We start from the raw sequence: 23652 nt of genomic DNA on the forward strand, positions 1-23652 counted from the left end.
CAATAATCAACTATGATAGACTTAGTTCTTCTAAGGAATTCAATGATCTAAGATAATTCCAAAAGACTCATGAAGGAAAATGCTATGCATATGCTATGCACATCCAAGAAAGGACGATGGAGTCTGAATGTAGATTGAAGCATAATATTTTCACTTTTTGTTTTAATTTGTAGCTTTTTTTTCTTTTTTTCCTGTTTCTTCTTTCATAACATGATCTAATGTGGAAATGTTTTCATAATTGCATAAGTATAACCTATTTCAGATCACTTGCCATCTTGGGGAATGGGTAGGGAAGAAAGGGACAGAGAAAAATTTGCAACTCAATATCTGACAGAAATAAATGTTGGAAATTATCTTTGTGTATAATTGGAAAAAAGAAAATACTATTTACAAAAACAAACAAACAAAAAACTTCAATGCTTGCTTATTACTAAGTCCAAATTACTTTGTCTGGCACCCAGGACCCTCCATATTTAGACGTCTGCCTGCCTTCATCATTGTCATTTTTCTTAAATTTCTACCCATCATGTGGAACACAATTCAAATATTAATACTTCTTCATAACCTTCTTTCAGTAATGACCTTTGTCCCTCAGACCTCACAAAGCACTTTTGGTTTTGTCTCTGTACCTTTCAAATGCATTTATCATTTAATTTTATTTATAATAATTACTTTTTTTGGTATTTTATCCTATGCTAGACTAAAAGATAATTCAGAGAATGTAGCAAGTTAGTTAATCTTTGGACTTTTCCTTGTACCTGAGAGCAGTACTTTGGTATTTAGAGAATAAATAGCTATCTCCTTCATGTTATCTATGTTCCAGATAACATTACAAATAGATTACCCTATCTCCTTTCTCTTTGCATAAGACTTCCCTCCCCACCTTCACTGCCTGAAATCCTTGACTCCCTTCAAGGCTGAACTTGGGAGCCTTCACCTATATGAGACCCAGTTTAACCATTCCAGTTGTTAGCATCTTCCCCTTTTACTTACTTGGAATAAATTTTATATTTGCTTATCTGAATGTGTTCTTTTCCTCCAGTAGAATGTGAGTTCCTTTCATTTTTATCTCTGTATCCCAAGTCCCCATTAAATTGTTTGATGCTCAGTATATGCTTAATAAATGCTTGTCCAAATGGAACTGAATTATTTTTAGGAAATGAATCAATAATATTTTACTTTCTATAATTGCTGGAGAGGCATCCAGTTGGCACAGTGTGTTAGGACTGAAGTCAGGAAGGTCCAAATTCAAATAAAAGCCTCAGACATTTACTAGCTATGTGACCAGGAATAAGTCATTTAAATTCTCTTTGCCTCAATTCTCTCAGTTGCAAAAAGAGGGTAATTAATACTTTTACCTCCCAGGATTGTTATAAGGATCAAATGAAATAATTTGTGTAAAATGCTTAGCAAAGTACCTGATACATAGTAGGCATTTATTATATCTTTCCTTCCTATAATTGGCAACTTGCTATGAATATTTTAATATTTTTTATAATGTCCTGCCTAGATGGAACTCTTTCCAAGTATGTTTTGTCATTATTCAGTAATTTTTTCAGTCATGTCTAAATCTGTGTGACCTCATTTGGGATTTTCTTAGCAAAGACACTAGAATGGTTTGTCCTTTCCTTCCCCAACTCATTTTATAGAGGAGGAGACTAAGGCAAACAGCATTAAATGACTTGCCCAGGTTTACACAGGTAGTAAGTGTCTGAGACCAGATTTGAACTTAGGAAGATGAGTCTTCCTGACTCCAGGCTTGGCACTCTATTCACTGTGCCACCTAGCTGCCCTTCCAGCTATATAAAATTCCTAAAAATTGTATTTTCTTTTCCTTATTATTTAATCTTCTGAGAAAGGCTCCACACAGTGAAATGCTCTGAGAGGATTTAATAAATTTTTGACCTTGATTCTTCCAATATGGGTTAAGTTGAAAGTCAGAGTTTCTTTAATTAAAATCCATAAATGAAAGATTTTTCTCTCCGAACTTCTGTGTGACAGTGCGAATGGGAAGCTCTGGACTACTAACAGCCAGAGCTTTATTAAGACTGAGTGTCAAAGTCTCTAAAAGGAAAATATATCCTCTATTGTTTAAGCAGTCAAACACCTGATACAATTTGCCAAATCTTTCCCTGTCCTAGAATCAATTGCTATAAACATACCTTTTGTTCTGCTGTCATCGTTAAACTCTGTAGACGGCCAGTCATATTCCCTAAGCTTTTTTCGAAAGCCGCTACTAGATGAGCCTGTGAAAGAAAAGGAAGAAATGTTTTAAATGTCATCCAAGACTTACATGAGTGGGGTAATAGAAAAAAACACCCTTCCTTGGATAAATCCTTATTATCAAGTGTTATCTTCAGCTAAATCACACACAGACCCACACAATCTTTATACTGGACTTAGATCAATAAAAATTATTTTTAAAATAAAAAATAAAACACTTTTAAAGCACCTACTATGTGCTAAGCACCAAGGATACAAAAGGAGGCAAAAGGCAGTTGCTGCCCTCAAAGAGTTTACAGTTTAGTGGATTAGAGTTAGAAGGACCTGCACTGAAATAGTGAAGAGTCTTATTATATGTGTGTCCCTGGCCAATTCTTCTTACCTCTCTGTGTCTCAGTTTCCTCATATGTAAAATGAGAACATTATACACAATATCCACTAAGGTTCCACATAATCTAAATCTATGCTCTGATGATAAGCCCTATTTTAATCTCCCTTTGATATAAATTTTCTTTTACCAGTTCCCAACCTCAAAAGCTCATTCTTTCAGTCCCCAGACACTTCATTTGAATTCTAGTACTACAAAGGAATGGAACTTTACCATTAATCACTCCTTCTGATGTCCCCATGACAGATAGAACTGATATTGCGATGTGCTGGACACAGTCCTAAGCCGCGAACTTTTCAGAACCAAAGCTCTAAAGGAGGTCGCTCAAATGCTCTTTGAGAACATGCCCCACAGTTTTATGCTCCCCTGATGACCTTTGAAGATATTGTTAACTTTTCTGATTTAACAATACTCTTCTTCTAGTGGGAGACATCTGCTGACAGACATAACATTACCTTTCTTCTTTTCCTACTTACAAAGAATTGAGCCTACAAGATGTGTCTTTGCTTCAGAAACCATTTTCAATGAAAGGGCTTAGTTTCTCTTTTTTTCCTCTCCAACTGAGTCAGCAAACATCTATTCATGGGAAATCACACTTATTTGGTAGTATTTTCTTTCGCACACTTTTCTTTTTAGACTGTGATTTTATTTAAAATTTCAGAGAAAGTATATTTAGACATTTCTTTTGTATTATGACCTTAATCGCTAAAACATGAAACAAAAAAATCAATTCACAGGGGGAAAAAAAGAGACTATTGTATATGTAATAATGAATTTTCAATTAGGGATAGTTGTTACATTTTTAAAGTATTTATTAAATTTAACAATGCATTATCAAAATTGTTCTTTTTGTAGGTCAAGAAGGCTTATTTGACATAACACAAACAACACACAGGTAAGAAATATTTTAATATGAGGCCTCACTCATACTTATACCTTTTTTTGTAGTTATTTTTGGGGGGGAGGGGAGAAGGCAGGGCAATTGGGGTTTGGTGACTTGCCCAAGGTCACACAGCTAGGAAGTGTGTCAAGTGTCTGAGGCTGGGTTTGGACTCAGGTTCTCCTGACTCCAGGGCCAGTGCTCTACTCTCATTGCCACCTAGCTGCACCCACACTTATATCTTAAACAACACCACAATTTAAATCAGAGAATACTGAGTTTTCATCCAAAGAAGTCATCAGGAATCCATCCATTCTCTCACCTTTGGGAAGGAATAGAGTTAAACTATCTAAAACTGATGAACTTCTATTTTAAGTATAAGAAAAAAAAAGAGATTCCATGATTTGTAACAATATACTCTAATGATTAACACTCGGTTTCACCAACATAGGTCCTGGGAGGTCATAGGTCAAGACATTTGACTTCTTTGGGGCTCAATTCACTATTTATAAAATGAAAGGTTGAAGTAGATGATATCTATGACTCCTTCCAATTACAAATTGTGAACCAATGAATCTTTCCCAAAACTTACTACCAATAGTTCAGGGATAGCAGCCTAAAGGAAGGCTTAGCAATGCCTTCTGGACTTGGAGCCACTAGTCACTCTCATACTATTCTTCCAAGGATGAGCCTTTCATTTCCAGGGTTTGGTTACTTCTAGAACTGCTTTCAGTTACTACTACCTGACTTGCAGGAAGGAGGATGGTGTGGGGGCAGTGGGGAAGGAGAGATATGGGTAGAGAGAATGTTGCTCTTCCATGCTTTACTCAACCCCTACACTTATCCCCAGTCAGAGTTTAAACCAATTTGTTTTTAGTTCACTAGAAATAGGGAAAAAAAGACAGTCTATTAAATTCTGAGAAAATACTTAGGAAAGTTCCTTTAGGTAATTGACACAGTGATGAATCTGTCTCAGAAAGAAGTGCTTATTAACCTTTCCCAACCATTTTACAATAATCTACAGAGGTGTCATCAGGGATGGTGATTTCTGATGTCAATACCACTACACTTCTGTCAAATATCTGTACATATAAGTAGTTTGGGGTTATTACAAAATGAACTGAAATTCAATAGCGGACTGGTGAGGAGATGGCCATGTCTTCTTATGAATTCCCAGGGGAACACTTCCCTTTCAAAATTAAGCCATCGCTTTTGGATTTTATCTAAGATTTTTTTCAAGAGAGCCTTACAGACCCATCTGGTTCAACAAGAATGGGAGAAAAGGGAAGGGGTCATAGTTCAGTGTGCATTTAGTACAGCTTTGCTGTTTATCCAGAAAAGAAAGGGCAGTGATAGATGATAAAGCAGTAAGAATGTGAAACTGTCCTATTTAGGGTCTCTTAGCACCAAAAAGAAAAGACCATTAATTCTTTAATAGTTAAAAGATTTGTGACTTTTAAGGTTCATGATGAGATGCATAGATAGCTTAGTTTTCCTATAAAAGAAATGTTCCCCCATAATTCATTTTTATATAAATATCTTGTTGAGTAGGGAAAGGGGGTGTTTATCAGAGTACTATATTGTCTTTGGGGCTGTTTCAATAGTATTGCAACAGGTAACGGGGTGAAGGGGTCTACTGTCCGAAACTGTTCCACAAATCATAGATTTGGATGTTCTTTGTCCTCTCTAATGCTTCAAAAGTTTCTCCAATAAAAACTATTACCTCTGCTGGACATATTCACTGAGAGAAGAGTTATAATTTCCATGCAATAAATTCTTTGAGACACCAAGTTCAAAACTTTCCTCAAACAAATGTAGAAGGATCTAGGATCATAGCACTGAATGACATGAACATTCTTCAAGATGACCTCATCCGTCCCTTTCAGGTTTGCACAGCTAGACATAAAAAGGGGACATTCTCCACACTAAGCAATCCCTACATCATTTATAGGCATATAAAGATAATGTAGGAGTTACCTTGCAGAAAACTATTTTAAAAGACTGCATTCACATCAACTTTGCCAGAGGGTAGTATGACATAGGGCATAGAATTCTAGAAATCAAGATGCCCAAACATTTACTGTTTGCCTACTGTCAAGTAATTTAAGAGACTCATTTCAAAAATTAGCACAATGATACCTAGATTACCTATATCTTATAATTGCCTAATATTTATAAACTGTTTTTGCAAACTTTAAATTTTATCTATCATTTTTTAAAAATTATCATACTTATTTTGTCTTCTATATGCCCTTATACCCAGAGAATTAGAGGAAGCAACAAAACCAAATGCATTCTTCCATGCAAATAAGCTTTCTGTGGCAGACAAGAGAAAGACCAAGAATAACTTCTTTACCCTAATATTAAAATCTAAATCTTTTGAATCTATCCAAGTAGGACTACTTCAAAGTGAAATGAACCCAAAGATTTGTTCACTTTCTTTAAAGGAAATTTCCAAGAGAACAGTTCTGTTTACAGTATTAGTAAAAGGCAAGATTCCAAATGATGATCTTCTAAGGCTCCTTGGAATTCTAAGGATAAGTGAACTGTCTCCCCAAATTATACCATCAACAAGCTTTGTCTCTGAAGACTATGAATTTAGTGGTTTTGAGGTTTAGTTGTAAAACTGCCACTTTATCAATACACAAGCTTGAATAAACTACTTCATCTATTGCTGCTTATTTCATCAAATTAATAAGAGGAAAAACATAAAAGCGCAGATCATTGCTATAGAAACATGGATTATTACAGAGAATAACCTATGGGGGAAAATGATTGCAGTATTTTGGAAACATCGGAGAAGTGAATAAAATACTTGTTATGATTTGAGTTATCCTGAGCACAGCTTTCCCATCATCTGAGAGAGAGAGAGAGGGAGGGAGAGAGAGAGCTCTAGTTTTCTGATCAGCTATGCAGCAAAATAACATTCCTTAAGGAATAGGTCTGACTGCATCACAACAGTTAAAAACCTTGTGCTTCTGCCTACAGCTTCTCAGAAATGTACAAACTGTTTATCCTGGCATTCAAGATTTCCATAATCTGACTTCAATCTACTTTTTAGGTGGTAGTCAAATAGCTCCATTTGAATCACAATGGGCTCTGACTTTCGCTGATTGGTCAATAATTGATCCCAGACCAAGCCTCACTGACTCATAGCTTGGTTTTTGATGGCTCAAAGTGAATGTAAATAGCAATTGTTTTCTGTTCTGGCCAGAATCTCTGAAGGTCTTAACCTCCCAGACTGATTCTTTTGTGAAGGCAAACTAGACCATCTTTTGCCTCAACTTTTGCCTGGCCTTTAATCACTGAATGGGTGCTGTCTCAGACAAACTGAGACTCTGGAAGGACCTTAGCTTAAAAGGGCCAAGTTCTTCCACTGCAAAGGGGCCATTTCCAGCCATGTTGACCTATGTCTTGCCACTTGGACTCTGATGACTCTGGAGGAGACAGTGAAGCTGATGACTCTGAACTGCTCTGCTTCACTTAAATCCAATCAAGACCTCACCCTCCTGATGTCATTGGCTCTCTTAGAGAACAAAGGAGGAACAACAAATAACTTTTCCAGACTCACTTCATGTTTCATTTTCATGTATGACTTTACTTCCTACTCAAACTCTTTCTTGAACTCAATATTCTATCTCTTACCTCCATGCATTCCAACAAGGCATCACCTCTTGCTAGAATGCACTCCTTCCTCATTTCCATCTTTCAATGACTTCCTTTCAAGAATCAGGTCAGATGCTATATCTTTAGGAGGAATTTCCTGATCCTATAGTTTCTGGGTCCCTTTTCTTCCTTTAGTTATCTTTGAGCTACTTATCTGTATTTTTATTGTATCTTCTCATTAGAACAAAGGCTTCTTGAGGGCAGGGACTTTCCTGTGTGTGTGTCCACACACATACACACACACACACACACACACTCACATATATATATATATATATAAACACACACATATGTGTATATATGTATATATATATATATATATATGTAGTCTAGCAAAGCATCTTGATGAGATGCATTTAATAAACATTTGACAAACTAAATTAATTTGCCTATTATTGATCAGTCCTCAGAGTTATTTCTCTTTAATCCATCATAATATCAGCAAAGTACTGGTATACATTAAAAATGCAAGTTGAGGTTTGTTAACGTGATGAAAAAAGTTTTCAATAGCATCAGAGCCATTTGGATTACTTTCCCCTTATTAGATTTATTGAATTTTGTCTCTTTTCCACCTCAATGTTCAGCAGATAGTAGGTATTTATATAACCTTTGTTCAGTTTCCATATGGAATGTTCACAAGGGTTAACCAAATGGAAGAGTTACAAAGTAGGGCTATTCCAGTCCATTTGGGACTCAAGGGGGCTTTAAGAAGATTGAGACTAGCTAGTAATTCTATTATAAAAGTGTTAGAGTCCTGTATTTAGAGTATTTAAAGGAAGGTTGTGGAGCTTAATTGGAAACCCCCAGAAGGAGAGTAAGGAAGGGTAAGTAAGGATAGCAAAGAGAAGAAAATATGGTCACATTGCCCTTTCATAAACTGGGGAGCAGTTGATACTCCTCAAGTGTAACTGAGAAAGTGGACGGGGTTGTGGAGTCAAAGCCAAGAGACCATTTCCATGCAGGCCAAAGGAAACCACTAAGGGAAATGGAAAGCAATACCACTTAAAACACAGGATAATAGATTTTTCTTGAAATATTGCAGAAGAATGATAGCTATGTCACAATTATGGATCTTTCTGAGTGGGGAGGAAAGGAAGGACTAATCTAGGTTTGCCTGAGTTTGAATTTTCTTTGGTCAATAGTAAGGATTTAAAGCTAGCGTTCCATTTTATCTCAATGATGATGAATCTCTCCTGCCTTTACTTAGATGAAGTCTGTCAAGGTAATAGATGAGAAGAGAATTGCTAAGTGTTAAGGAGTGTGTGTTACTTAATACCTATTTATCTTTAACTTCTGATTCCTGCACAATAGTCTAAAAAGATACTTAGAGACAATTTCTTGGACTCTGAACAATAAACCAGATAATTCACATAAGCTTAGCCTGGTGAGGGTTTGTTCACATATTTTAGGGTGACCACCTATCAACCACATGGAAAATGACCACATTGGATACCTAAAATCATTTGATGGCTTCAAACAAAAAAAAATGAATCATGAACATTATCTTTTATGATTATTTAGATTATCCAAGAGCAATCTCTATGACATCTAAGCAAAGTTATACTTCTTGTTCAATTGACCTTTAAATGGGAAATAACCTAAATGTGACTTTATAGCCTGAATGTACAAATTACAATTTCCCTTTGAAGAAGGCTAAGGGAAGGAAGAAAAATTGTCAGTTCATTTAACATAAAATAATTCAAAGAAACAGGACAAAGGACTTCAAATGAAATGCCATCCCTGGGGCTAATTTAACTGATTAAAATATAACTTAATCTGATGAAAGGCAGAAAATGTATTTTATTACATATTCATATAATGATTTTTTTAAAATGTTGGTTTTACTTATCTTCAGCATTCAGCATTATCTATGAGGCCAATCACAGGAGTATCAAGATTCATAAAAGTTCAATTAGCTGACACAAACTTACTTAATGAGTCAAAGCAGCCCACCTGACCATGATTGAATGACAGGGCATGAGAGAGGACAGAAGGAATTTGGAAGACTGTCAAGAGCCACTGGGCCTCCTGTAGCTTTTCCTATTTATCTCCGGCTATCATCTGGCTTCTTATCTAAAGGATATAAATTCAGAGATAGTTCGGAAACCATACTGATGAAAGCATCCCATCTGCTAACTAGAGGCCTCCTTGGATTGGTACAATTTCACAACATTTTGGCTTTTTCCATTATTTAAGTTATTCAGAGGAGGGAGGGCAAGATTTGAACACTTTTTACCAAATACTGGCCAAGCTCAAGCAGGCAAGTAGGAAGTGACATGGCTATTGGTGTGTCAAACTAAAAACTACTCTCAGAACTAATGTTTAGATTTGTCTGCTTATTGAAAAATGGGTAATGAGAGAGAAAGCTGAATTTCAAGAAAATCATAAATGGGAATCTATTCTAGAGTCAGTGTGTCCATCTATCATATTCAATCTCTGGTCTTGGCATCTTTGCACAAGCAATGGAATGTGCTCTTCAATTTTCAATCTAACAAAATCCTCACTAGGAAGTATGAGCTTGGTGTTTCCTGAGGAAAATAATTGGTTGGTGTTCTATATATTTTTTTCTCCTTTGCTTCTTCTTTTTTTTTTTTTGTCCCAAGGGTAGGGATTTAAATCTTAAGTCTCAGAAGGAAGAGAGAGGGAAGAAATGGTATCCAGAAGGTCAGCAGTGTCAAATGCAACGAGAGGTCAAGAAGGATGAGAACTGAGAAAAGATAGTCACATTTGGCAAAGAACACTCACTAAACTAACTGAATTAAACTTTATGTGTACTGCTTACACTGAATCAAAAAGCAAGAACATTTAGATATTGAGAAAAAACTCCTTTCAACCTTCAAAGAGGAATGTTAAGACAGTTATGTGAAGAAAATGCTTTGGCTCATGTTGAGAGAGCATTATAAATAAATAAAAACAGAGCTCCCTCCCTCCAACCCTTTTAATGAGATCAATAGAGATCAGTTCAGGGGAATGAAATGGAACATGAACCAAGGATGAAAACTGGCCATGATCAGTCTGTCTTAGCATTGAGTGGAAATCATAAAATGTTATGTAAAATCTGTGATGGTTTTTTTCTGCTCCAAGAAATCCATTTTGGCATTAAGGATCAAAGACTGCTTAGCTCCATTCCAGGATTGTTTGTAGTTAACAATCAGCTTATGAATGATTCAAGTCTTGGAATGTCTTGAAAGATTTTCTTGTCCCTCATAATCGTATCTTGACATAAAGCACTATATTAAGTAGTAGAAGAGAACCAGGAATCAGGAAGACTGGTTAATATTTTCCTTTCTAGAACTAGGTAGCTATGTAACCTTCAGTAGCCCACTTTACACTTCTTCGGGCCTCATTTTTCATATTTCTAAAATGTGAGGGATTGACTAAATTCTCTTTCTGTCCAAAACTACTGTATCTTACCTTTCTACTTGTCTCCAATTCTGACATGCACTAAAATAGTTCCTTTTGTTCCCTCATCTATAATAAGACGGATCCTTTCCAGCTTCAAATCTATGATCCTTCATTTATATTCTCCAACCTCTTGACCCCTTCAGCATTTTCCCAAATCCATCTTTCTCACTAGAGTTTCATTTGTCTCTTTAGACAGCACTGACTATATAGTCTGTCTCTCTAATGATTCTGTAAGTAACACCAAAAAAAATTCCTTACTCTCCCATACCCCAACTTTCCATTGTTCCTGCCATACTAATCCTCAATGCTGGGTACCCCTACCACTCAATATTGTGTCTCCTCTGTATCACTGTAGAAAAAGAAATAAAGAAACAAATTTCACCAAATATAAACTTGAGGTATAAACTCAAGATATAAACTCTAGTTTTATGACTGTTCTTCCCTTCAGTGATTGCTCCAAATAGTTTCCTTTTCCCTTAAATTCCCATTTGAACCTCATCCCCTCACTTTAAGAGCAGATGACTTCACTGAAAAGACTAAGGTTATCTACTCCAATCCTCAAAATCGATCAGTATCATATCCTCATCTCCCTTTTTTATAATGTCTTAGGAAAAATAGGTAGCCCTCATCCTTGCTAAAAAGCTGCCCTGCCATATGCCATAAATCCCATTATCTGAGACTTATTGTAGGACTTGATCAATTCTCAAGTTCTTTCAAGATAACCCTACGAGACAGCTAGCTTGCATGAGGGTCAACCAGATGGAGTGATTTGTCTAAATATACCTACATATATAGGAAAGGACAGAGATGAGCCACTTACTCCAACATTCAGTTTCTTTTTAACTACATAATATTTCCTTATTTAATTATTCTCTTTTATGCATATTCAATCTCTTCTTTTCCTTCCAGTATCTTCCACCTATGTTTGTGTTCTCATCAATTCTAAAACAAACAAAAAAAACCCTTTCCCTTGAACCTTGTATTTTCCCAACTACCATCTCATCTTTCTCTTCTCTTTTTTGATAAAGATTACATTTTTTTTAAAAAGTAGCTAATATCTCCATTTTTTTATTCCTTCTCTTATAATTTATCCCAACCACTCTGCTAAAATTACTGTCTCAAAGGTCGTCACTGATTTCAATCATCAAATCCATTTTTTTCCTTCAGTTCTCATCTTCTTTGAGGAATCTGTAGCATTGGACATCCTTGAACATACCAAGAATGAGATTAATTCCTACCCAAAAGATGACATTCTAATGGTGGAGATAAGTACACATATAAGCCGATACATCATAAATATAAAGTGAATAAATACACATAACTGCAAAGTACTTAAATACAAGATAGTTTAGGAGGAAGAGCACTGGCATTTGGGGGGATCAGAAAAGTTTTGGTTTTTTTTAAGCAGAAGCTGTGCTTACTTAGGGTCTAGAAGGAAGAGAGAGACTCTATGAAATGGAGGGTAAGGAAAATTGCATTTCAGACATCAGGACTGGCCAGGACAGACCTACTTTTATCACAGGACGAAAATCCCTTCACCAATGCAGACTATCACAAGTCTAAGTGAATTTCCAAGGGCTCTGATTCTAGGTCTGCTCTCTATCTGTATGTCTTGCTTCCCCTCATCTTGCATATCCTAAATGCTTAATAAATGTTCATGCAATTGAATTAAAATTTTTATCTCTGCCCACAGAATCCCCCTCCCTCCCCCTAATTTCTCTATTTCATTGAAATAATTTCTCTATGCACACAGTCTAATTGAAACCCTCATCTTTTCTTATCTAGACTATTAATAACAACTTCCTGATTCATCTTCCTTTTTCCAGCTTATCCTCTCTCTAATCTTTATCCACCTAATCTTACTAATATAACATTCAGTTTTATTCATATTTGTGCACATAAACTTTTAATATCTTTCCAACTGCCTAGACAACAGAGTAAAAATTTGTGATGCTGACATTTAAAGTCCTTCATATTTTTAGCATTATCTCTTACTTCTCTTCATAAACTGTATATTCCTGCTATATTGATCCCCAACCCCTGGTTCTTGTCTTACCCTTACCTATCATCAGGCATTTGCTTATGCTGAGAATGGATTCCTCTTCCCTCAACCCCAGCTGATTGCCCTATCTTTCTTCAAGGCCTAATTTAGGTAATATAACATTTCATCCATGATCCCTTTCTTGACCTCATCCCCTGAAGTGAAAATTATCTTGTCTTAAGTTAGATCTCTCCTTATCATTTATTTTATTCTTCTTTGTATCATACTATAATTATTTATAGACCAAATTTCCCCCGTAATATCCTAAAATTGTAATATCCTTGAAAGAAGTCTATCTTATCCAAGTCACTCATTAAATCGATCAACCAATCAATAAACATTTGTCAAGTGTTTACCTTGGGCTAGGCACTGTACTCAATAAAAGGGATACAAAGAAAGACAAACACACCAATCCCATCCTCAAGGAATTCATATTAGAATGGAGAAGGAAAACATGTAAACACAATTAGTTATACCTTAGATATATACTGAATAGGTATGCCTTAGATATATACTGAATAGGTGGAAAACCGTCTAACAGGGGATGGCATTGGCATCTGTCTAGACCTATAAAGGCCTCCTGTAGTACATGGGATTTGAGTCCTGTCCTTAAGGAAGTCTAAGAAATTAATAGGCAGAGGCACAACAGCACAGAAATGGGAGTTGGAGTGTCATATTCAAGGAGCTTAGTTTGGCTTGTGATTAGAAGAGAGTAAGGTAAGTAGACTGGAAAGATAATAGTGGGTCAAATTATGATGAGCTTTAAATGACAAACAAAGGAGTTTATTCTTGTTTGTGGAAGTAATAGAGGGCCACTGGAGCTCACTGAATAGGAGAGGGGAGGAGAGGGAGGAAAGAATATGGGAAGGTGACCTAGACAGAAAAACCTCTGCTTTAGAAAAATAACCTTAAAAGCTGAGGTGGGAAGTAGGGAGATATTTGAGGAAGGAGTCCAAATAAGCTATTGTAATAGTTTAGACCAGAAGAGATGGGGACTTGAATTGGGGTGGCTTCTATGGGGCTGGAAAGAAGGGGAAGATGTTAAGGTTAAAAAGTACAAAAATTGGTAATAAATTGGATAGATAAGGGAGTGAGAGTGAGGAGTTGAGCAGGGAGGATGACTCAAAGGTTATGAAACTGAGTCACTGGTGGAATGGTCCACCTATTAACATAATGCATACCTTACTCTCAAAAGAGGGGAGGATTTGTTGAGAAAGAATGATTATTCTGTCAGATATATTGAGTCCAAGATACCTAGAAGATCTTCAGTTTGAGATGTCCAAATGGTAGTTGATGATAAGCAACTAGAACTCAGGAGAGACTTGAGTTGCATATGTTGCTAGTATTGTTCAGTCATTTCAGTCACATCTGGCTCCTCATGAATCCATTTGGTGTTTTCTTGGCAAAGATACTGGAGTGGTTTGCCATTTACTTCTCCAGCTCATTTTACAGATGAGGAAACTGAGGCAAACAGGGTTAAGTGACTTGCCCCAGGTCACACAGCTTGTAACTGTCTGAGGCCAGATTAAGAATATGAATCTTCCTGATTCTCCACCTGACAGTCTATCCACTGCATTATCTAGCTGCCCACTGATACCTATCATCCTTTATTATTCCATTATATTTTCACCTTTGAGAAGCAGGGATGTAGAATGGGTCGGTGCTATGGTTATCCCTGTTTTACAGATGAAGTAATTTATACTTAGAGAACTTATGTGATTTGCCCAGGGACACATAGATAGCAAGTAATGAAACCAGGATTCAGACTCTGGCCTCCATCACTCCAAGTCGCACATCCTATCCACTGTTCCACGTAGCTTCCCACAAATCTAAACAAACTAAAAACCACATTCCAACAAGTAAAATACTTGAAAATTAAGTAAATAGAGAATTTCTTATACTAATACAAACAGTGTCATGTCACAACACTATAATCCCTGAACTTTTCTCTGATATTGACAACCAGAAATGACTTACATTTGCTGAAAGTTGAGATGTAAGGGTTGCAACCTTTTCCTGTGATGCGACCAGCTCCCTCCGTAGTTTGTGAATTTGCTGAATTTGAGAAAAAAAAAATTAAATTGAATTTGCTAGTTTAGCTTGACTTTCAATGAAGACTCACTCTGATGACACATCTTGATATTAGGGACACCATGAAATCTAGTAAAGGACAAATCGACAAATATTAAATAGATGGACAGACAAGTGATAGAGATAGACAGATAGAGCATCTAATTTATTACTATTATTATTTTACTATATCCCAGACTGTACCAAGTTTAAAAAAACTTCAAATATGAAGCCACTGACAAATTTGTTTAACTCTAGTCAACCTTGGTCTATACAGAGAGGCTTGTCACCAGCAGGCTGACCAGCAGATAATGAGTTTTCTCAACAGAACCTTATAAAATATAGAAAGGTTCCATTCTGAAATATTAATAAAGGAAAAGCCCCATCAATAAAATTGTGGGGGATAGTTTTTTTTAAATGTCTACTTAAGTTGATCTTTATGCTTTCATTAACTGAGGATTTAAGGATAAGTGAACTTGATTCATTCACAAGAGAAATACTCAATATAATGGCACAGTATTCAAATTGAAATTCTCCACATAAAAAATCCAAATCCTAAAGAAAGAAATACCATTTTTTTGCCATTAAAATAAAATTCCACTTGAGATACTGTTAGAATAGAGAATGGAAGAGGAGAACATACTATATGCTAAATATCACGAATCAAATTAGAAAACAAAATATTTTAATTTCTTTGAGCTCTCTTTGCCTTTACTTGTGCCTCCCCCCATGACAAAAGCATTTTCCCCTCTCATTTTATATCCCTTTCTTTCAAATTTATAGTAACCAACTATGCTAGAAGAAAAGTTTTAAAATGTTTTTAGTCCTAAACTGTTTTAAAAATACATTGCTTTGGGTCCTACATTGGCAAAAGTTTCCAGATCCCTGTGTATGTATGCTCTGCTACTAGACTTCCTATGGTCTCTCTTCATCTGTATCAATATGTCCAGGTTTGGCTACTTTAAGGCCTGTAGAAAATTCTGTAGTTGATAAGTACGTCAAGTCTTATCTCTAATATGTGTGCTTCAGGAAGCAATCAGTATTCATCTTGCCTAATGTACTGGGGATGTCTACACTTCCTATCCGTTTACTTTTCATTAAATTATACCTTAATGGGTGTTTACAATAGTTTTGGTATCTGGCACATCCATTCGTTAAGATGATGAGAAAGTATTTTTTTTAGTGAAAAGATAAACCACTAAACTGTTACCCATTAATTTAAATACTTTAAATAATACTGGGGATACTTTCTTCTACTACATTTCATAAAAATAGTAGTTTTCTCTGTTAAAAGAGCTCTAGGCCAAATGGAAAACTAGAAGGCTATCAGATGTTTGTTTTGTTTATAAATTAGACCTCAAACTATTGCTATTCCAAAAGAGATAATACTGATGGTAAACATTGCACCACTTATTTTCATATATTTTAAAGAACTCTGGTAGTTATATCTTTAGATCTCTAGACATAATGTCACCAAATCATGTTAAATAAGTTCCTGTCTGTTGTATCTTTAATCTGATTTAAGTCCAAAAATCATCTTCCCCTTAGTGTTCTATTCCAACGGAACACTCTAATTTGTTCTCATTCTCTGTATGGACATTTAGAGTTTGAAATACAGTTCATCTATGATATGATCCAAAATGCATTCAGAAGTAATTCTATTCTAAAAAGAAAAGCAAAAATGCATAATGGCCATATTATGTGGTGCAGGTAGTGAAAAGGAAGCTGGAACTGCTGAAGAAGCAAAGAGATCAGACATTTTTGATCTGTATCAAGCTTTTCAACCATGTTATAGGCCTTGGGGGGAGGGAGACATATGGTTTACCATGGAAAGTAATTTAGGCATTTGAACCTCATGGACATGCTTCAGTCTACCAACTATAAACACAAAATTGACATTAAAATCTATGCTGATGAGGGATAATTAAATAGGGATTTCAAGGAAGGAATTTGTCTGCATGGGTAGGTGCCAACACATCTTTTTTCCTCTTCAGGAGTGTTGCCTCAGCATAAACCATCCAGAAAATCATTACTTCTCTTTGAATAACATCTAAATTAAATTACTTCTGGCAAGGTCATATCTTACACACACACACACACACTCTCTCTCTCTCTCTCTCTCTCTCTCTCTCTCTCTCTCTCCCTCTCTCTCTCCCTCTCTCCCCCTCTGCCCACACCCCCCACCCAAATTTGACTTGAATGTGATAGAGAAGTATATGCTGATTTTTTTATGGGATTAGAAACATATGCATAGCACACAGGTCTCATGAAACAACCATCAGAATCATAAATATCTTTGAAAATGACCAAGTGGGTTAGGGTTTTTGGAATTAACATTACTCATTTTGTGCTGTAAAAATCTTATACCTAGGAACTAGTATATACTATGGGATTCCACAGGCCTGGAGAAATGAAATTGTAATAAAATACCAGTTATAGATAGAAGAATCTGGCCTAGAAATCTGTGTGGTAAAAGTGTCTACAATATTTCCTTTTAATTTTGAGGGGTCTTTTGATGTGAACAATTCTGGTACCTTTCTACAATCTTTCTGAAAAATATTCTCAGATAAGAGAAGAGCCCATATTTGTTCAGCAATTGTATCATGGAGACCTCTAGTGGTAGCAATGTTCCACTATTCACGAATTCTAACAGTATTAACACCTAAGAATGCTATTAGGACTTATGTCATAGAGAGCTAGAATTAATGAGAGAGAGGAAGGAAGGAAGGAAGGAAGGAAGGAAGGAAGGAAGGAAGGAAGGAAGGAAGGAAGGAAGGGAGGGAGGGAGGAAGGAAGGAAGGAAGGAAGAAAAGAGGGAGGGAGGGAAAGAGGGAAGGAGGGAAGAAAAGGAGGAAGGGAGAGAGGGAGGAAGGGAGAAAAGGAGGGAGGAAAGAGGGGTAGAGTGATTGTAGAGATGATAGAGAGGTAGAAAGGAAGAGAGAGAGGGAGGAAGGGAGAGAGGAAGGAAGAAAGAGAGGAAGGAAAGAAAGGTAGAGTGGTTGGTAGAGATGATAGAGAGGTAGAGACATGATGGAGAGATAAAGATACATAGAAAGAAATAGAGATGATAGAGAATTATTATTATATATTTTTTACCTCAGAATGTGCTTTTTCTTCAGCCTGCAAAAGAGAAACAGAGTGACTTTAGAATCAGAGCAATTTAGCATCCATACAAGTGGCATGCTTTCTGGGCTTACATAAAGATGATTTTGCTTATATAAGAACATTGGGCATGATGATCATGCCCAATTAAAAATTAATTAAAAATTAGAGTTTAAGATAAATTTTTCAAAATAAAGGAACAGGGCAGAAATATAGACAAATTTGCTTGTTGCTTAAGCTGTGATGCAATGTTTGACTCTGAGGCAGGAAGACCTGCTTTGGAATTTTAGGTCTTCCACTTGACAACTCTTCAATATTGTCCTGGTCACTTCAGAACTCTGGGCATTCATTTCCTCTTCTGTAAAGTGAGAGAGGTTAGCCTAGAAGATCTCTATGTTTCCTTCTAGAGTTGAATTGATTATTTTATATAGTATTCTAAGAACATATTTTCTTTTCATTTTTTTTATAGGTCAACAGGAAGGTTTAAACATAGTATTCAAATGTGAAAAAAGAACACTGGATTTAGAATCCAAGGACCTGAGTTCAAATCTAAGCTCAGCCACTTATTGCCTACCTGTCCTTGGGTAAGTTATTATTCAAATTCTTTTGGTTTCCATTTATTGTCTTTGCTGGTAAAATAAGAAGTAGTTGGACTCTCTAACCACTTTATGGAACTTTCCAACTCTGTTATCTAATGAGGTTGACACAATCAAGTTATTTGCAACTTAAAAATAGCTTCATTCCATTTGTGATTGGCAGTATACTGGTCATAGCATCAGATAGAAACAAACAAACAAAAATGGAGGGAGAATCTGACTGTTTCTAGTTAGATTTTAAGGTCCATTTTCTATGACTTAGGGGAAATGCTATGCCATAAAATGAATGATTTTTGTAAATCCCACTATGGAAAGCCAACTCCTTATATAGTATCCTAACATTATCTTAAGTGAAGGTAAAAAAAAAAAAAGTTGCAGAATAAGCAAAACAAAACAAAAACAACCACAAAAAAACCAACTTTGCTGACCTCTGTTGATCACCATAGCTTTCACTTCTATCATATTTCCCTATTAAGCCACCAATCAGCAAAATGAGAGAGCTAAGTATGAAGGTGGTGACTAAATGTAGCTGATTAACATCTTTAGTTCAAGAGCTTATGAAAATAAGGACTGTTGGAGTAGCCTGCTGGGTGTTTTTGGCCTCAATTGTCAGAAAAACTCTTCATGCTGGGTTGCAATAATGCTAGGAAATGAATTATGGGAGCCATTATTTTTGGGAAGCTGCCTCGTTCTAGCAGAAGCAGGAAAGGGGACAGTGCTACTGAATAAGGCAACTGTGTTCATTGCATTCAGTTTCATTTAAAACTTGAAAAACAAGATTTTATCTGCGGTTTCTAATTGCTCTAATTACTTTTTACAAAATTACCTGTAAGTAAAAAAATTAAAAAGTAAAACTATTCTTTTCTTCTTTTTCCCTCCAGGAATAAGGAGTAAAAATAATAAGCCAGCAGGAAAAAAAATGCTAAACCTAGATTTTTGTTGTTTAGTCACTTTCCAGTTGTGCCTGAATCTCCATGACCCAATTTGGGGTTTTCTTGGCAGAAATAATGGAATGGTTTACCACTCCCTTCTCCAGCTCTTTTTACAGATGAGGAAACTGAGCCAGACAGGGTGAAGTGACTTGCCTGGGGGCATACAGCTAGTTAAGTATTTAAGGCCAGATTTGAACTCAGGAAGAGCAGTCTTCCTGATGCCAGGCCTGGAAGTTTAGATGCTCTATTTCAAAAACAAACACATCATTTTTACTTCCTTATGGCTATGCTATCCTACTGTAACTGTGGTTAAAACATAGCAATCTCCCACCCAACACCCGATAACATAGTTTCTTTTCTAAATAGTAGAACTACTACTACTACTACTACTACTACTATGCGCACACACACACATTGTATATATATCTATATCTATATATATATATATATCTACATATATATATATAGCATGTAATATATATACGAACATACAATATATACTATATATTTATATATACCATATATATAAAATTATAAATTTACATACTGAACAAGCCAATGACAATCAAAATTTGTCACACATTTTAAGACAGGAAGGACATGGTGTCACATAAGGAAGGATTTGGATTCACGTTCAAATGCTGCCTTTAGTACTTATTCCCTGTATCATCTTGGACATGTCACTCCTAGATTTAGAGCTAGACTAGACCTTAGGGGCCTTCTAGTCCTAACCTTTGATTCTATGGATGAGAAAGCTAAGGTCTAGACAGGTTAAGGGGCTTGTCCAAGGTCATAGAAATGGATACTTCCTAGCTATGTGATCCTGGGCAAATCACTTAACTCTGTTTGCCTCAGTTTCCTCATCTGTAGAATGAGCTGGAGAAGGACATGGAAAACCACTCCAATGTCTTTTGCCAAAAAAACCCCAAATGGGGTCAGAAAGAGTTAAATACCGTTGAAATGACTAACAACAACAAAGTCCAAATCTCTGATTTACCCAATGAGAAAACTAAGGGCCAGAGAGGTTGAGTGACTTGCCCAAGGTCATACAAACAGGAGATATAAGAGAACTTATCAGTCTCCTCATCTCTAAATGAGGTGGTTTTCCTCCATGGACACTTACTGTATTACTTACTGCACAAAACACTTACTGTATTTTGATTTCTTAACCATGTACAAGTCATATTCAAACATGGCATGTTGATCTCCACTGCAATTTCCTCTGTATCCTAGATAGTCCCCATATTTTATTTATCTTTATTATTTTTTCCTGCCTTAATCACTTTTAAAAATTTTATTTATTTTTAATTTTAAAATAAAACATGCACTTCTATGACACAGTAGAATTACAAAAAGATGATTGCACATCAAACTGCAAATCTATTAATTTTTCTTTCTCTTAAATATATGATAAAGTTACACAAATTTTTCTTTTTTTTCTTCCCTCCTCATATTTTACGAGCTATTTGCACATTACTTTTTATTTTTTTCATTCATCCAAATCCTACTTCTAGACTTGTTCTTAGTAAGGCATGACAAAAACATTTTCATGATTGAATTTTTAAAAAAATATAATTACTCTACTTTGAAATAGCCTAAGATGGTCATAACACTTTTGCTGCTGCTATATGAGGTACTTTTGCATTGTTCCACTGAATTTTCCATTAACCACATAGTTCAAAGCTTTCTATTAAAATCAATTCTTCCCCGAGGGTTATAAAACAATTATATAGTATATTCTCTGTTGTACATATTGGTTCTTGTTATTTGTTGATTAAAAAGGAATAACTCACCCTGTCAATCTCCTACTGGAATATGCCATTTAGCCGTCACCCTCATTCAAGCCCTCATCACCTCGTTTCTGCAATATTTTAATAGCCTCCTAATTGGTTTCCCTGTATCCCATCGCTCTCCTCCTTAATCCATACTACCCCAAGCTACAGAATTGTTATTTTAAAAGCTGAGGTCTGATCATATCACTGCTTTACTCAAGTAGTTTCAGCTGTCATTATACTATGTCTAGGATCAAACATAAGCCAAACACTTAGAGGCCTTCACAACGTGGCTCCAAATTATCTTTACAGACCCATGTCAACATGGGTCATCTTCATGAACTATTTGATTCAGTCAAACTTGGTAATATACTGTTTCACATCTGTGCCTATGAAGAGGCTGTCTCTCTTTCCCTTACTCCTCTCTTTTGGTATGTAAACTTTTGTCAAAGCCCAACTCAGGTGTTATTTTCTATATAATGCCTTTCTAGATCTCCCCAGCTCCTCCTCCCATTCAAAAACAAAACAAAACAAAGAAACAACAACAAAAGCCAACCTACTTTATATTTACTCTGTACATATTTTGTAAATTCTAATCTATTTCTTCACTGGTTTTCCCCAGTAAAATCTCAAGTCCTTGAGAAATAAGGGGCTGTTTCATTTTTCTTCGTATCTTTTTTCCAGGGTCTACCATAGAGCCTTCTCCATCGAATATTCTCAATAAATAGTTACTGAAAGTCATTCTGAGGTTGATTCCTTATGTGGCCATCTACTGTGACCTTGGGCCAGTAATGTCAACCCTCTTGACCTAGATTGCCTCCAGAGTCACTTTCAGTTTCACATCTATGATCTTAAGACCTGCAACTCCTTATAACCTCTTCACTTTGGCTCATGCTTTTCCCTCTTGAAAGATATTTCTTTATCCATCTCTGCCTGCTAAAATTCTGTCCAATCCTTCAAGGCTAAAGTTTAATCACCACTTCTTGTGCCAGAAACCCTGAGGATCTTCCCTCCCAGTTTGATTCTTTTTTTTTTTTTTGAGTAGGTGAACTAGGCCATCTTTTGGCTCATTTCTTACCTAGCCTTAAATCACTGAATGGGTGTTGCCCCAGACAACTGAGATCTGGGAAAGACCGTAGCCTTGAAAAGACCAGGGTCTCCCACTGCATCTGGAGTCATCTCCAGTCATCTTGACCTATGTGTTGGCCCTGAACTCTGACAACCCTGGATGAGAGAGTGAAGATGATGACTTTGCACAGCTCTGTCTCACTTAAATCTAATTTACTTGAAGGTTGAGACATCACCCTCCTGATGTCACTGATACTCTTTGAGAATGACAAACAGCAATCTTACACTTAGCCAATTTTGATGGCCAGTTTCCACCCAGTCTAACATAATTTCTGCTTGCTCCAAAATTCTATATTATTTCACTTGCATTTTCCTCATAACTTGTCCCATACTACCTTGTAGATACCCAGTGGCTACTGGACTTTGAATCAGGAAGAGTGCCTCTAGCCTCAGACACATCGTTAGCTGTATTACTTAGATTATCTAAGTGACCTAGGCAAGTCACTTAACCTCTTTCAACCTGAGTTTCCTTATCTGTAATGATAATAGGATCTACTTCTCAGAGGTTTCTGTGAGGATAAAATTAAATAACCTATGTGAAAGGCTTTGCAAAACTTGAAGTGTTATATAATGATATCTATTATTATTTTCATAAATGTTAGCTATTATTATTGGCATGGTTATTTAAATATAGGTCTTACTTCAAAGTAAAATGCCTTGCTCCCTGGAACCATGACTGCTTTTCTCTGTTACATTCTCCCACACTCCATTCCCAGGTCCTCTAGTTCCTGATATTTGCCCAGGTGCTTCCAAAATTCCAATTTGAATTAAACTGAATTAACATTTCCATAGCTTTTACTAGGTTACCTTACCATCCTTTCTTCCCCCAGTTCTATTACTATACCTCTAATCCCATCATCATGTTTCTAACTCAAGCCTTAACTGACACCATCTCCCTCTACCTCCTCTCCCCTCTTATTGGATGGCTGGAGGGTGGAGCACCAATCTCCTCCCAATGCCTTCCTTTATAGAGGGCAGAAAATGGTCTTTTTGACCCATTCTACTCTTCATCTGCTGTTCTGCCTGATTTTAATCCCATAGAATTAGATATTCCTATACCAGGTAACTCATGGTCTATCCCTTGCACTCCACCCAACTTTCCTGTTTTGTCTCTCCCCATTAGATTGTGAGATCCTTGCTGGCAGGGATAGATTCTTTTTAATAATTTTATCCCCAGCACCTGGCATATAGTATGCCCTTCATAAATGTTTATTGGATTACTAGATTAGATTGGATTGGAGTATACTATTTCCACTATTGTTTCTATTTGACATTTCAGAAGTATTTAAAATATGAGGCTGAATATGAAAAACATTTTATTCCATAAATTAAGAATAAAATATTTTTTAAATACAACTACTTAAACTGAAGAAATAATTAAATAATTTCATGATTTAGTCACTTAATATCTTTTTTTTCTTCTATGAGACAAGTGTGATGGCCTGGGGG

The 23652-nt window shown here is 36.1% G+C and overlaps 1 protein-coding gene across 1 annotated transcript in view; it reads right to left on the bottom strand.

Annotated features, from left to right (window-relative positions):
* The window catches only part of NAV3 (neuron navigator 3), a 341502-nt gene that overhangs the window by 67428 nt on the left and 250422 nt on the right, over positions 1 to 23652 (bottom strand). The window contains exons 20-22 of the mRNA XM_036760724.1: positions 17770 to 17793; positions 14581 to 14658; positions 2163 to 2246 (exon numbers count right to left, since the gene is read on the bottom strand). Of these exons, the coding sequence (XP_036616619.1) occupies positions 2163 to 2246; positions 14581 to 14658; positions 17770 to 17793 (186 nt within the window). The remainder of the gene's footprint in view (positions 1 to 2162; positions 2247 to 14580; positions 14659 to 17769; positions 17794 to 23652) is intronic.

This window comes from Trichosurus vulpecula, chromosome 5 (assembly GCF_011100635.1).
Source record: "Trichosurus vulpecula isolate mTriVul1 chromosome 5, mTriVul1.pri, whole genome shotgun sequence".
Taxonomy (NCBI): domain Eukaryota; kingdom Metazoa; phylum Chordata; class Mammalia; order Diprotodontia; family Phalangeridae; genus Trichosurus; species Trichosurus vulpecula.